This window comes from Bos indicus, chromosome 13, assembly GCF_029378745.1.
Source record: "Bos indicus isolate NIAB-ARS_2022 breed Sahiwal x Tharparkar chromosome 13, NIAB-ARS_B.indTharparkar_mat_pri_1.0, whole genome shotgun sequence".
NCBI lineage: Eukaryota > Metazoa > Chordata > Mammalia > Artiodactyla > Bovidae > Bos > Bos indicus.
Window position 1 is genome coordinate 26,554,686 of NC_091772.1, and position 16,216 is coordinate 26,570,901.

The 16,216-nt window shown below is 40.4% G+C and overlaps 1 protein-coding gene across 6 annotated transcripts in view; it reads left to right on the forward strand.

Moving 5' to 3' along the window:
- MYO3A (myosin IIIA) overlaps nucleotides 1-16,216 on the forward strand; it is a 173,612-nt gene that overhangs the window by 30,619 nt on the left and 126,777 nt on the right. For 5 of the 6 annotated variants that reach the window (XM_070800833.1, XM_019973123.2, XM_070800834.1 and 2 more), the window contains exons 5-6: nucleotides 1,430-1,534; nucleotides 2,132-2,231. In XM_070800833.1, the coding sequence (XP_070656934.1) occupies nucleotides 1,430-1,534; nucleotides 2,132-2,231 (205 nt within the window). Of the gene's footprint in view, nucleotides 1-1,429; nucleotides 1,535-2,131; nucleotides 2,232-16,216 lie in introns of those variants that run through there. The other variant, XM_070800835.1, reaches the window with a different exon arrangement.

The window sequence follows — 16,216 nt, forward strand, 5'->3', positions numbered from 1 at the left end:
TTGAGAGAAAATATGTTCAGTATTTCAGACAAGGATGCTATGAACGCATTTCCTTTCACCTTTCTCTACTCCATTTAGGTCAGTAGAGTCGAGGAAATGACAACTCTTAGTTCTCAGGCACTGAGGTGACAGAGGAGACCCCAGAGGTCAGGGTAAGAGCAAGGAGCCCTGCGGGGAGAGAGAGCTGACAGCAAAGACTGAAGGATCCCAGGTTAAGGGACCAGGTGTTCCTGGGGTCAAAGCTTTGCTGGGGCCTTTTAGCTAGTTATGTCCTACTCATGTTCCACTGTTGATGTCAGTGTTTCTCTCCTCTGCAAATAGGCTCGTGCTTGCGCTCAGTTGCTCAGTCGTGTCTGACTCTTTGTGACCCCATGGACTGTAGCCCGCCAGGCTTCTCTGTCCATCGAATTCTCCAGTCAAGAGTAGAGTAGGTTGCCATTTCCTTCTTCATGGGAACTTCCCGACTCTGGAATCGAACCCGTGTCTCCTGCATTGGCAAGAGGATTCTTTAACATCTAAGCCACATGTAGCTCCTAGTAATGTTTGCTGTGGGACTTCATGTTACCTATTTTGGAAGAAATCCGGATGTGAAAAATTCCCTTACCATGTTCTTCCCTCTCGTTTTTCTTTTTAGCATCCTCTGCTCTTGGGAGATGAAAAGGGAGAAAGTTAGGAAACGTGATGTTTAAAATAGTTTTCTAAAATACTGTTTGTAATCCTTATTTCAGTGCACTCTGAGATTTTACCAGAGGAAGTATGTTTTCAAGTTAATGCACAAATGAAGCAGTATATAGCCATGGACTGAGGTCATACTGTACTATTAATTAAACTATCAGGAATCATGTCTTTTTGCCTTTTCATACTGTGAAGAGCTGACTCGTTGGAAAAGACCCTGATGCTGGGAAAGATTGAGGATAGGAGAAGGGGGCAACAGAGGATGGGATGGTTGGATGGCATCATTGACTCAATGGACATGAGACTGAGCAAACTCTGGGAGATGGTGAAGGACAGGGAAGCCTGATGTGCTGCAGTCCATGGGGTCGCAAAGAGTCAGACATGACGAAGCGATTGAACAACAACAGCATCAGGAATCAAGAGTACTTTTAAGAGCTCTAGGTCCTAAAATTTGAAACTAATTTGTAGAATCATAATTCTTATCCTTGAATTTAAAAGTCGAGCCCAGTGCTTCTCCAGATTCTCTTCTAAAATTAATTCGTATGGAAACTGTGTTCCAATAATCGATTGTATACTAGTACAATTTTATATGTTCATTTATAAAATCTTAACAATGATGGGAATAATCATTTGAAACAAAAAATTGGAACAGGTTTTTTAAATGTTTTGAGAAAACCTTTTATAGCAAGTACTTAAAATGTCACATCCATTTTAATTTCTAAAAATATTCTTTTTCTGAAATATTCTTTTGTAGCTGTGCAATGGAGGATCAGTGACAGATCTTGTGAAAGGATTTCTGAAGGAGGGCAAAAGAATGAGTGAGCCCATAATTGCCTATATTTTACGTGAAGCACTGTTGGTAAGGCAGTTTAAATTATTCGTGCATTAATTATGAGGCAGTTCTAGTTAAATAAAAAATGTGTATCCTATTTTTAGAAAAAACACTTCATTAGTATTTATTGATGCAAGAGTAAGATGCAAAATCTGAAATATTTAGCATAGCTAATTCCTCTTTTCTACTAAAAAATCTACCCTCCTTGTGTCTACAGAATCCTGAGTTTTGATCTCCTAGGTATAGTTCTGAAATCAATGATGAAGAAGGTAGATACTGTATATTTTTACTAATAGGTTTTTATTTGCCATTATTTATTTATTTTTAACAGCCATTATTTAGAATAAGTATTTAGAATTTTTCTTCTAATGAGATTAGCACATTCTAAATAAAATATTTCATAAAGGCTAGGAGTATGCCCTGATTTTGCAAAAATTTTTTCAGTCCAAAGTGGACAAGATATACTTTGATTTAACTAACTCAATGTGAAACATTTACAAAGGTTTGAGTGTTAATTTTAACATGTGTTCACTATTGATTTGTATAAATGCATTCTCCTGAAATAAAATGTGTTTTTATTTGGTATTTCCTTCAAAAGTCACCATATTTATTTTCCACTGCCAGGGACTTCAGCATCTGCATAACAACAAAACTATCCACCGTGATATAAAAGGAAATAACATCCTGTTAACCACCGAAGGCGGAGTTAAACTCGTAGATTTTGGTAAATTTTGTTTGAAGTGCATGAATTTGAGCTGCAAAATGAGTAGTATGATTTGATCAGTTTCCATCAGCCTTACTTTCAAGGCATTGACAGTAGAGAGAGAAAAAAAACTATCTAATTGAGGTAAGAAAGTTGCAGAAATTTTTAAAACTTTGGCAAATGAAAGATTCATAGAAGAAAGGATGAGTTCTTTCAAGTCAGCCAGCGTGTGTCTGTAACGCCCCTGGAGCAGTGTGTGGTCGATTCTCTAAAACAGACGGGCTCCAACTGATGACACTGAGTCTAAGTGGTAGCGCACAGCCCTTTCTGTTGATTGCTTTACTGATGGGCAGGTGCCCAAAGCCAGGGTTTTGAGACAGGAGAGAAAATCTTCAAATGTCTCTGGGGTGTTTTCCCTTCTAAGAAGGGAAAAGAAGCTGAAGTCAAGATGGTCTCTTTCTTCCTTGGGACCTTCTGTGTTTTACTGCGATGCCTGCAACCACCTGGTTCTATCCTGAGATGTTTCATCCCAACCCCTGAGAGGTGGGAAGGAGGAGGGTCCTTGGTGACACAGTCCAGCAGCTAAATCAGCTCTGAACCTTCTCTGCTTCTGGAGCTTTTGTCACATGAGATAATACGTTTCCACGCTGACTGAGCCAGTTGAGAGTGTCTGTGTTGGAGCCAGGGGCACCATAGCTGACACCTGTGCTCCTCCTCTTCCAGTCATGACAGAGCTCTCTCCCCCTCTTCTCATGGGATCCCCAGTAACACGTGACACCAGAGAGAGTGGGTGACATTATTCTGGGACGTGTCTGTATCGTTGTCATCCTCCCCTTCCTGAACTCAAGCTGGGGAAGGTATCTCTCCTCTGTATATTTCTGTATTTCTGTGCTTATCATATAGGATGATAACGGTCTTTTGGCCTTTATATGTAGGTAAAGATACTTAAGCACATATTAGTAGATAGTCAGGGTCATTAAGAAGTGGAACTATGTCTTCTATTTTGTGGACTTAAAACTTTGCGAAGAGTAGTTCAGTGAGTAATCGTTGAGTGAATGAGTGAATCTTCCTTCACTTTGAATACTGGGAAATGAAGCTTAGGGAAAGTAATCAAGTCACTTTAGAAATGAATTGTTTTAATATCCAAGTATGTGGGTCTCTAGTGATCTGGCTTCTCCTAGGAATGAACTTCAGAGCATCTAGACAGGAACCAGAGAAGGCAATGGCACCCCACTCCAGTACTCTTGCCTGGAAAACCCCGTGGATGGAGGGGCCTGGTGGGCTGCAGTCCATGGGGTCACTAGGAGTCAGACACGACTGAGTGACTTCACTTTATTTTTTCACTTTCATGCATTGGAGAAGGAAATGGCAACCCACTCTAGTGTTCTTGCCTGGAGAATCCCAGGGACGGGGGAGCCTGGTGGGCTGCCGTATATGGGGTCCCACAGAGTCAGACATGACTGAAGCGATTTAGCAGCAGCAGCAGCAGTAGACAGGAACAGCTGAATAGCACATCTTTCAAATGACCACAAGTGTGCTTTTTTTCCCTCAGCTGAGCATTTGAAAACCAAGGAGCAGCTTGACAGTGAATGTAGCTAGCGTGTGTCACTAGTTGAGTTCGGAGCTGTGCGTTTGAACAATCTGGCTGAGTTAGGATACTAAGAAGAACTTGTGCCTGAAATTCTAAAAAACAACAATAAAAAACACTCTTCACTGCACCATAGACAGAGCCATGACTCTTCTCAGAATAATTTTGGCTCCACTCTTAATGGACCCAAATGGAGAACTTAGTATTTAACTTGAGCTCTTATAATTCCCTTGCTCTAAAATATGGCTACAATATACATGAGCTCAGTCACTTCAGTTGTGTCCAATTCTTTGCGACCCCATGGACTGTAGCTCACCAGGCTCGTCTGTCCACAGGATTCTCCAGGCAAGAATACTGGAGTAGGTTGCCATGTCCTTCTCCAGAGGATGTTCCCTGCCTAGAGATAGAATCTGCATCTCTTGTGTATCCTGCATTGTAGGCAGTCTTTACCCACTGAGCTAGACCTGACGAAAATTGTTAAAACAAGTGTAAATAAACATCTTCTTTAGTCACACACACCCTCCTCCAAAAAAAATACCTTGATAAACCAGTCATTCTGAGAAAAGCAACTTTCTGGAACACCCACCAGAGTAGTTCAGAGTAAAAATATACACCTGTATAATAAGTAAGGTGGCCTTTATTACGATATCTTTAGAAAGTAGTCATAAGTTGGAAAGCTGACAAAATGAGAACTTTGGTTTTATACTAATTGACTTAAAGACTTTGCTGTCAGCACCAATTAGAAAAGAGCCTATGATATGTGTTCCTAGTGTCTGATACCAAAATGTTATTATTTGCATATAAAACACTGCTTATATCTGTGTTCTCCATCATAAAAGGGCATGGATTCAACTCACCTAAAATGGTTTAAGGTTTTCATATGAATTAAAACTTGAGGATGGAGGTGCATGCAGAGTAAAATTTCTCAAGGGCAGAAGAAATAAGATGTGCTAAACCCCAAACTGCCGAATCAAACTGAAAATCAATGTCCTCATTTTATGTTTAAATCAGATTTTCAGCGAAGGCCACAGCTGGGAGTAAAGGGGTTTAGAGTACATTTTTATTTTAATTTCTCACCTCATAAAGTGTGTGGTATGCTCATTATTGGATATTGAAGATCTGTACTTGGATGGCTGCCAGTCCTCCAAGTATTCAGAATGGAACTCCACCACCTCATCTATCCCTGGAAATCTGTTTCATATCAAGAGTTTCTTGTCTTAAAAAAAGTCTTAGTTTTGTTGCTCAAGCCAGAAATCTCAGAAATCTCTGACTCTTGAGCCACCCATTATTTTCACCTCCTGCATCTACAGTGAGTCACAGGTTTCTCTCTCTCTATTATAAATCCCCAGACCATGTCTTTATCACCCCTCCCTGGTCCTCGCCATCATCTCTGACCTGGGCTCCTGCAGCTGCACCTTACTTACCCCCTGCATCCAGTCTCGTTCCTTTCCTTCCAGATCACTGTCCACACTGCATCTGTAGCCAGAAAGCTCAGCTGACCCGGCCACTCTCTTGTTCAGTGTTCTGTTCAGTGGTTTCCTGTAGACTTTACGGTCCTCTTGGCTGCCCCGGAGTAAGCACTTAGTGATTAACACCTGTTTTACCCCTTGGTGCTCGTGAGGGACTCCCTCTTCCTGTGACCTACAGGCCAGGTCAACTTCTTTTAATCCCTTAAATGTACCCACCCTCTTTCTCAGTTAGGGCTCTTATATATGTGCTGGAGGAAGTACTTCAAAATTGGTTAACATGCTTTTCTCTTGTTTATGCAAGAATGTGATCTTCACTCATCTGCCAGAGGCATCTCTCTGTCTGGGGGGAGGTTAAGATTTGTTTCAGAAGGAATGCAATAAGATGGCTGAGGTTAATAAGAAAAAATAGGAGTGTATAGCAAGACCCAGTTTATCTCCCCAGGAAGGTCTGTCTAAATTGCTTTATCTTCTCTTTAAAATATGGAGGGGGAAATTCCAGGAATCCATCGTAGGGTTTCCCTTAAGAGTGAACAGAAAGAAGATGGAAACTCTTTCCAGTTCTCAGGTAATTGTGAAAAGGTGAAGCAGAGAAGGAGGTGGGACAGCGAAATGAGCTTTCGAAAAGTGAATGTGACAAGAGGGCAGAAGGGAGCCCTTATCCACACCCTTTCCACCACCATCACTCCGTGCCCCAGAGAAGGGCCCTGCAGAGTCTGTGCCAGTCCAGACGGCAGTGACCATGTGGTCCTGACCTGGAGGTGGAGACTGATTGGGTAGAGGGAGCACTCGTGCATGCCAAAGTTCTCCAGACCCTTATCCTCTGTTCCCATTAACCCAAAAATAACTCGAATCTGGCTGGGGAGTTTCTAGAGGGGTTTGCTCAGGATGGGCGGTGAGGCACAGAGCAGATCACCTAGGCCAGGTCTGAATAGGAATCACAGCCAGACCTTAGAACCTTGTCTGCCTCGGCTGAGTCATGTGCCAGGAAGGTCTGCAGGAAGGCCTGCCTGCAGGAGATCAGGCCACAGGTTCGCCAGATGCAGACCGTGGCATGAGAGGCCAGGGGGAAAGACACATGGCCCCAGAGACTGGAGACCCACCACACCCCAGGACCCTCCCTCTTCTCCTCTCCACAAGGTCTTATAAGCCACACAAGGTCTTATAAGCCATCCCTCATCCTGTACAGACAGTAACATCTTCAGGAGGGAAGAAGGGGGTGCCGTTGAGAAATGGAGCAAAGGCAGAGACGGAGCGAGGGCTTTCATCCAAGAGAGAATGAATTCTTTCTCAAAGGACTTAGGATTTGGGTCTAAGCTTTACTTCTCCGAGACAGTGGATAGAGGCATGCTTGCTCAGTCACTCAGTCATGTCTGATTCTTTGTGACTCCGTGGACTGTAGCCCGCCCTGCTCCTCTGTCAGGGGACTTTTCAGGCAAGAACACTGTTGCCATTTCCCCTTCCAGCGGATCATCCTGACCCAGGGATTGAACCTGCATCTTCCTGCATCTTCTGCATTGGCAGGTGGATTCTTCACCACTGAGCTACCTGGCAAACCCGTGTGTAGGGGCATAGGAGAGACCATAATAGTGAGAGACCAAATGAAGAAATCACAATTACATTTTCACTATGTATCTAAGTATAATGTCATTGAATTTTGTGACCAGTTACAAACACGATGCTTTCCCTGCATAGAAGCCTCCCGTCATTGCTGTACCCAGGGGACCTCTGTCTGCCTGGCTGAGAACCTCTCCAACACTCTATTATTCTTTTTTTTTTAATTTTTAATTTTTATTTTATATTGGAGTTTGGAGAAGGAAATGGCAACCCACTCCAGTGTTCTTGCCTGGAGAATCCCAGGGACAGGGGAGCCTGGTGGGCTGCTGTCTATGGGGTTGCACAGAGTCTGACAGGACTGAAGTGACTCAGCAGCAGCAGCAGCATAGTTAATTAACAATGTGTTCATTTCAGGTATACAGCTAAGTGATTCAGGTGTGTGTCTGTCTGTCTTTTTTCAAATTCTTTCTCCATTTAGGTTGTTACAGAATATTGAGCAGAGTTCCCTGTGCTGTACAGTAGGTCCCTGTTGGTGACCTATTTTAAATATAGCAGTGTGTACATGTCAATTCCAAACTCCTGGTCTATCCCTCCCCATCCCACCCTTCCCTCTGGTAACCATTAATTTGTTCTCAAAGTCTATGGATGTGTTCCTGTTTTGTAAATAAGTTCATTTGTATAATTTCTTTTAGATTCCACCTATAAGGAATATCATATGATATTTGTCATTGCCTTTCTGACTTACTTCACTTAGTATGATTATCTCCAGGTCCATCCATGAAAAATGAAAAATGAAATTGAAATCCATGAAAAATGGCATTATTTCGTTCTTTTTAATGACTGAGTAATATTTCATTGTATACACGCATCGTATCCTTTCTTCAGCCAGCCAGTCGTCACCCTCTATTGCAATCATGTGTTTAATTTGACTGCTCTCCCTGCTGAAGTTTGAGGTTCAGGATGGCATGCCGTCTGGTCGATCACTCTCTCCCCAGAACCAAGTTTGGCAATGGCATGTTGGAAGTGCTCAGTAAATACTCTTGAATGAAGGCGTGAATGGGAAGCAGGACTTTCCATATAATTCTGTGACCCTGAGAAGGTCACTTAAAATCTCCAGGGACAACAATAAGAAAAACAGTGTCTATATCATATGGTTGATCATTGTGGAAAGTAAATGGGATAATACAGGTGAACTGCTTAGTATAATTATTGACACTATAATTTTAAAAATCTGCACTATTAACATTATTGTAAAATAATACTGCCACCTCACCCCTAGCTCAGTATTGTACATATAGTAGGTACTTGAAAAATGATAAGAAAATACTGTATTTAAATAGTTGGTAAATACTGAAAAATCTGAATTCCCAAAATTGGTGCCTCTTTCTGTTTTTTTTTTTTTTTTTCTTTAATAGCCCTCTGCTAGAGTCGATTGGGTATTAACTTTAAATATCAAGCTATTTAATTACACTAATAGTAAGATTCAGTTTGCTAGTGCTGGTTATAAGTGCAGCCTTTAAGAAAACCTTTTGTTTTCTTCTTAAGTGGGCTAGACTTTCACCAGCTGCCTCAGGGAATAAAAAGACAAGTGAGCTTGCAGATGTTATTAATGAAATACATTAACAGTCACTGGTATACAATCAATCAATAAATAACATGACTTCCCAGGAGACAAACCCCTTTAGGCAAGTCAACTAAGGTCTGAAAAAGCAGTCCTCATTTGGAATAGAAAATGCAGGAGAGACCAAGGCAGTACTCAGTTCTCATTTCTACAGATTTCTCTCTGGGGACCTTCATTTCTAATGGAATAGTTAACATTTCAATACAGAAGTACAAAATGTACTTCTTGTGATTTATTTAGACATCGTTCTTATGACAGAGTATTTTATGGCTTTCAATCTCTTAGTACCCACGTGCCCAATTTTAGGCCAAATCCCCAATAAGTAATGTAGGTCAAAGAAAAGTTGTGACTTATTCATTAATAACCCATTTCTGTAGCATCACATGATGCAGGTCCACCTGAACCTAAAAACTATGAAGTTCTCTCCATTCCTTCCTTTTTTCTGGGATCACCTAAAAGCTGTTCAGTGGGACCGAGTAATCATGGGAGTCGGGGTACAACTTAGCATGAGGTTTGGGCCTGAAAGGGGTGAGAAGGGTGTCCTTGGTGGGAGGGTGGGAGCAGTGGTGGCTTGGCTTGGGACGTTGAGTCCCAGATGAGGGGACAAAGTGTTTCTCTAGGGGGATGGTGGTGACCCAAGTCAAGTTGTCAGAGCCTGAACTGGGTAAGAAGGGGATCTGTGTGACTGGGGGTCTACATGGAGACAAGGGACAGGTTACATAAAGGGGGCTCGATACTATGAGGAAATATACTGAGATCAGTGGGAGTCCAGTTTCTTACTGTTAGAGATGAGAATTATGAATATGGAAAGAGAACTGAACCCCATGATTCTGGATTGCATTGGAAGTGTCCCTGTGAACTCAGGGTTTTCAGTATACAGAGAGGTATATAAAAATAAATTTAATGTGTGTGTGTGTGTGTGTACTGGTTATCTGGCTGTGTCCACTAAAAGGACATGCATGCTTGATGCCCCAAGAGCAAGCACATCAAGTACCTAGCTTTTAGTTTTTAAACACAATTCTCATCTAATAGGAAGCAAGGATTTGTGGGAAAAGACTGATTTTTTTAAGGCTGTACAAGCTGAGCCTGGAACTTGATGTGCCAGGAAGTAAGGAGAAGCTCAAAGAGTGATGGAGACAATGTCAAAAGGACATAGAAGCCACACTGAAGTGATTCTCACTGACCAAATCTGGGACAATTTGAGAATCAAAGTAATGATAATAATGATGAGACAATGGTATCTATTGAATAAAGTAGAAATCCATAAATTCATACTTGCATACTTACAGACATTAATAGATGACTGGAAAAAATCAAAATCTTCTGTAAATTTCTTTACAGAAGAATGCCAACTTAATGAATGTAGAAGGAATAGTGAGACTTTTGAAATTATCTTTTGGCACCCATCATAGTAATAATTGGAGAAGGAAACAGCAACCCACTCCAGTATTCTTGCCTGGAAAATCCCAGGGACAGAGGAGCCTGGCAGGCTACAATCCATGAAGTCACAAAGAGCTGGATACGACTGAAGGAACTTAGCACATAGTAATAATTAATTCATCCAAACACTTCAGTGGATGCTAAACTAGTGAGTTAAGTTTTGATTAAAAATAGAATATTTAGTCTCTAAATACCTCTGCATAAGATACAAAAGAAAAAGAGAAAACTTTACAAACTAGAACCCTGGCAGACACAGACTTAACCAAGTATACAAAGTGAATACAACCGTGTGACAAGTGGAAATCTCATACCACCTAATAGGAGACAGTGAGACTTCCCTTCCATGATGTCCTGCCAACCATATTAATCATGAGGGAGTATCTGACAGGTCCAAGTTCAAGAACATTCTACAAAAAAACTAGCCTGAAATCCTGCAAAAGTATCAAGGCCATGAAGTTCAAGGGAAGCCTAAGGAACTCCTTTAGATTGAAGGAGACCAAAGAGATAGGACAACTAAATGCAGCATGTGATCCTGGATTAGATCTTTTCATTGGAAGGACATATTTTGTTGTAAGGGTACTTGGGACAATTGATGAAATATGAATGAAGTCTGTAGGCTAGATGGTAGAAAGGGATCAGTGTTAAATTTCCTGGTTTTATTAGTTGTGTTGCCGGTATGTAGGGGAACGTCCTTGTTTGTAGCAATCATACATTAAAGTATTTGGAGGTGAAAAGGCATCAAGCAGCCCATTTACATTCTGTGGTTTACATACTTACATACTTATATGGTTGAGGAAAGAATATTGTTTGTACTTCTCTTGCCAGCTTTTCACTAAGGTCGAGATTATGTCAAAAAAAGTAAACTATGGAGAAAATTTGGAGACAATACAGATGTCTAAAGATGTTTATGTACATGTTTAAAGATTATGTAATATTAAAGATTATGTAATATGTACACATATATATCTACCAAATATGTGTATTTGTTAGTTGAATGTTATGCATCTTGAAAACTGGAGAACTAGTGTTTTGTATAATGAAATTATATATTGAAAAAAAAGAAACTAGAGGAAAGAACCATTTTTAAAAGTTGGCAGAGCTTGAGAATTTTCATATCTATACAAAAAATTAATATTTTCCTCAGCTCAAATTTATTTTTGTACTTCAGAGAGGTGACCTTTATTTTATTTGAAAGGAAAAATAAATTCTTTCATTTTTTTAAGCAAAACCATGAATAAATGGGCTCTTTATTTTAGACCTTGTGGTTCGAGCTGAAGCTGTGGTCTCCAGTGTTTTCAGACTGAATAAGCAGTTTAACGTTACAAATAGAGTTATATGAACTAAGCAGTTTAACATTACAGATAGAGTTGTATGTCTTGGTCAAGGGTCTTTCAGTTGTGAGGACAGGAACTGCAAACTAGCTCCAGAAGTGAGTAAGATTCACAAGGGAGTCTCCTGGGTAAGAAGAACAGGACGAAAGGGACTAGAAAGGACAGAAGAACAGAAGGCAAGAACCAGGATGGCTTGCTGTCTCTTCCTCTCTCACTGGAGAAACCCAATCTTTCCTCTCTGCCTCTTGTTTTACATTTTTAAATTTATTTTTTAAACTTTGGCTGCTCTGTGTCTTTGTTTTGGTGCATGGGCACTTCTCTAGTTGCAGCACACAGGCTTAGCTGCCCTGTGGCATGTGGGATCTTAGGTCTTAAATGATAGACCCCCCTCTAACACTACAGTCATCCTAAGTCTTTGCATCCCTTCCTCTAGAGTGAACCAGTTCTGGTGTTTCAAGTTCATTTACTGGAGGCCACTTTTTGACCCATGTCTGAGCCAACCAGCCAAACTTGTTAGATGCAATGTTAGGGGTAAGATGTCTGCTTAGTGGGCTCGTATCAGTGACTTTAGCCTGATTCAAGTTTTATGTTTTTCCTTCCACCATATACCACATCCTTAATATCTGCTCCCACACATATTCTCTGAATTTCTATGTAAAGTTTAAAAAATCAAGTAGCTCTTTGTACCACACCTGTAAGGTTCTTGTGGGACTAGAGTCTGATTATAGGTTTAGGAGCAAAGAGAGGTGATTGGGGTGGATGTTGAGAATTACCAGTGTCTTGTAAGGCAACTATATTAGAGGAGACCATTAAGGTAGTTTCCTTGGGCAAAGGCAAGGTTAATCTCCTCACATGGGCTACCTCTCCTGGCAGAGAAGATTGATCAGAATTTAGGGGTTCAGAGCCCACCTTCAATAGGATCTTCTCATACACCTGCATTCCAGTTTTCGAGATCCCGTTGCTTCCCAGTCAGTGCCTTTATTTTAATGGCAGACACCCTCTGAAGTTGGGGGAATTCAGTTTGCATCTTAATCCAGCCACTTGCAGGATGAGATTCTGGGTTTGGTTTTCATCAGTCTCAAATCTGGCTGCAGGAGAGAAGGGTCTCTTTTGGGGGCAGATGTGGAAGCTTTTGGGTCATTCATGCAGCACTTACTGGGAATTTGAATCCCTGAGCTCATCCTTCTCTTTCCTCATTCTGTCCGGCGAAATTAAAAGCGACCAGCCAGTCTCAATATACTTATTTATTTGACCAAGATGTTCAGAGATAACATTTACATGGTCATGCTGATCTGTTCCTCTAGTGAGTATTTAATTATATGTGTTCAGTGATGGTATTTTGTGTATCTCTATCCCCATATCATGCCATGGATTGTTGGTGCTCTCTTGACTCCTGGAAATGGAGCCATTCATGTCTTTGAATCTAATCAGATTTAAGCGTCAATTCCAGAAACCCCAGGACCACTTCAGAAAACTCATCTATAAGATTTTGTGCCTCTGGCACCACTCTCAGCACTGATATCTGCATCTGTCAGAGTTCTCCAGAGACACAACTCAGACAGGATGTGTACTGTGTGTATATAGAGAAACGTATTTTAAGAAAATGGCTCCTGTGACTGTGGAGGCTTGATGACTTCAAAACCTGATGGGGGGCTGGTGGGCTGAAGACCCCAGGAAAAGATGCAGGTTGAGTCCAAAGGCTGTCAGCTGGCAGAAGTCCTCATCTGGTGGAGATCACTATCATGGTCTCTCACTGCATGAGGCTCATCCACATTAAGGACAATAATCAGTTTTACCCAAAGTCCGCTGATATAAATGCTAATTCTCATCTGAAAACCACCTTCCCAGAAGTATCCATAAGGACATTTGACTAAATATCTGGGCACCAGGGCCCGCCAAATTGACACACAAAATTAATCGTCATACCGTCCTAACCTCACCAACAAAATGAGGGTATTAGATGGTATAGTAAATTTTATGGTCCCAGTTTTCATCCCTGCAGTGTTTTGCTTTTAACAACAAAGCCCCAAGCTCTTCCCTTTGCTCCCTTGAGATGGCAAGGGTCTTGTCCTGTGGTTATAGTAAATCAAGTTCCCTGAAGTCATCTGGTCTTTTTGAACCACCTTGGAAACCACATATCTGATGTTTCTTCTCACTCTCTCAGACCTGAGTCCTAACCACAAATATAAATCCTGCACATTTCCACCCCCCCACCCCCACCAGCCCCAGAAACAGGACATAAGCCATAGAGGACAGGGTGACTGCCCAGCTAAAAACAGTGCAGGAAGCCTTATTAGAAGGACTTAATAATTCCCAAGCAATGTAGTCAAAGCAAAATGCTGAAGAATTGTTGACACAAACCTCCTTAATGTTCCTGTGGCTTTGACTTTTAATGGCTTATTGCCCTCTCTTCTAATCTGTTTTCCATTCAGCCCGATCTCTTGTTGGCTTCTGTTCCTTTTAATATCTTCTCTGTATCCCAACTTTCTGCCTGGAATTTTCCATCTTCAGCCTCTTCTCCTTTGACATGCTTATATAACTGTTTACTTTGGTGATTATTCCCTTAGCTCCTCTCTGTACAAGATGATTTTCCTAAACTTCTTTACTTCCTGCAGGTCCCGAACTCATAATTTGGATTCTTGTTGCCTTTTAAAGTAATTATGTCAATCATTTTAAACTGAATTTTGCATTTTTATACCTTATTAGCCAGTTTTCTTGTGGGAATTTATGTTAAGTAAAAATGCTGTTTGTCCTCAGGAAACTCACGTTTCTGTCCAGCTGAAGTTTACTATCCTGAAAATGATCATGTTAGATGTTTTAACCATTAAGCTGCCTTCTGTCTCTGAAGTTGGTTCTGTTGGAAAGATGATCTTGGGGTTAACAGTTATTGCAGAAACATTCAACAAACATGCTTCCTCTGTCACTCTTTCATAGGTGTGTGTATTGTGTTTAACCTGAGAATCATCTAGTATTTTCAGACTCAGGGGTTTCTTATTCTACCTACTTGCATTTTTCCTTTTTCACTTATTTTGATACTTTTTTGTTTTTCCTGCTTCACATTCCAGGCTAAATTTTTCTTGTTTCCATACAGTTTACAGGGACCAGGTGTAAAACATCCTTTCTGCAGGATTCCAAAAAACTCTTAATATATGATACTCCACTAGCACTGTGGACTTCCCTCATAGCTCAGTTGGTAAAGAATCTACTTGCAATGCAGGAGACCCTGGTTTGATTCCTGGGTCGGGAAGATCTGCTGGAGAAGGGATAGGCTACCCACTCCAGTATTCTTGGGCTTCCCTTGTAGCTCAGCTGGTAAAGAATCTGCCTGCAATGTGGGGGACCTGGGCTTGATCCCTGGGTTGGGAAGATCCCCTGGAGAAGCAAAGACTACCCACTACAGTATTCTGGCGTGAAGACAGTCCATGGGATCACAAAGACACTACTGAGTGATTTTCACTTTCCCTTGCACCACTAACATCGTAACTCATTATCCCAGATATACCACTGGAGTGAAGAAATAGCCAATTTAATTATGAAATATTCATAATAGTTATATTTTAATACCATCCTTTAAAATTATCTTTGTATGTTTCATAATGTACATATCAATGTATCTGGAAACATATGGAAAGTGTATTAGGTATGCTTGCTCAGAAGTTCCTTGTTGTTTGGAATAGTGTGATCAAGAAAGGAGTTTGGAGGCCAGATGTTTGCTTTAAAAAATTCTAACTTTATATTAATATAAATAAAAGTAATATACTCTCATAATAATATAAAACCTAATGATCTTAGGCTTTGTAAACTCATTATTATTGGCCATTACCCTTGTTAATCTGCTCCTTTATGTGTAAAATCATTCTTGCTCTTGTATTAGAGTTCTGTGATTATAGGCAGCAGAACCTTAACTCTGACCCACTTAGGCAATGATACTGAAAATAGCACTGAGTGACATACAAAGTCAAGGGAGAGACTGGGCGATCTGGCCTCCTAGGAAAGGCCTGTGGCATCCCTGGACCTCCAGAACAGCATCACCTGGAGCAGCATCACTTGGGCGAATCCTTAGAGCCTCGACTTCGGGTGACTTGCTCTAGTCACCTCCTGGCCTGTCTCCATTCAAGACTCACATTTCCAAGAGAAAATCTGAATGGTCTGTCTTGGGTCCCGTAATACATCCTAATGAACTTCTCAGCATCTTTCTCCATATATTTCCTGTGGAATGTGGAGGGACGACCCTTTCCTGTCATCCATATCTATAAATTCAAACACCAGGGCATGACTGCTTGCTGAAAAATGCCAATTCTAGCGACATCATCTTTTCTTTATCCCCAGAAAGAAGAAATAACTATGAAATGATTAGTCTGTCACTTTCTTGCCAGAAGCAGAATTTTAGATATTTTACTGAATCATGTTTATTTTCTACCCCTTTTACATTTTGCTTAAATGACATTTGAATTCTCACAGAATCTTTATGAAGTTGAAACAGAAATGTTTTCTGAGGGAAAAATAGAATTTTTGATTTTTCATAAATCATTAGAAACTTAGAATAAATTTTAATAGATTTATAATCAATTTTAAATTAAATTTCTTTAAAATCTATTTACTCTTCCTACTTATAAAAATAAATTACTGTACTTGGATACCGTCATAAAAGTCAAGCTTATTTATGCCTTTAATTCATAGAAAAAGACAAGATGAAATGTTTAGATTAACATTTAATTTTTCTGGAAGCTAAAATACTTGGGGAGAGATGTGCATTTTGGAGAAACTCTATTATTCCCTTTCTTCAGATCATCTGTTAGAAATATTCAAGAGAATCTTCAATCTCAGATTAGTTCATCTTCTCTGAATTTCAAAAACAATTTCATGAGGATATTTTTTCTGTTAAATAATAAAATGTTTAAAGGCAAAATTTGAAGGCTTAGATACAGATCCCATTTAGGACAAGGTCCCACTTATTACATCAGTGGAGGAAGTCCTTGAGGTAAAGAATTAATGTGGAACCA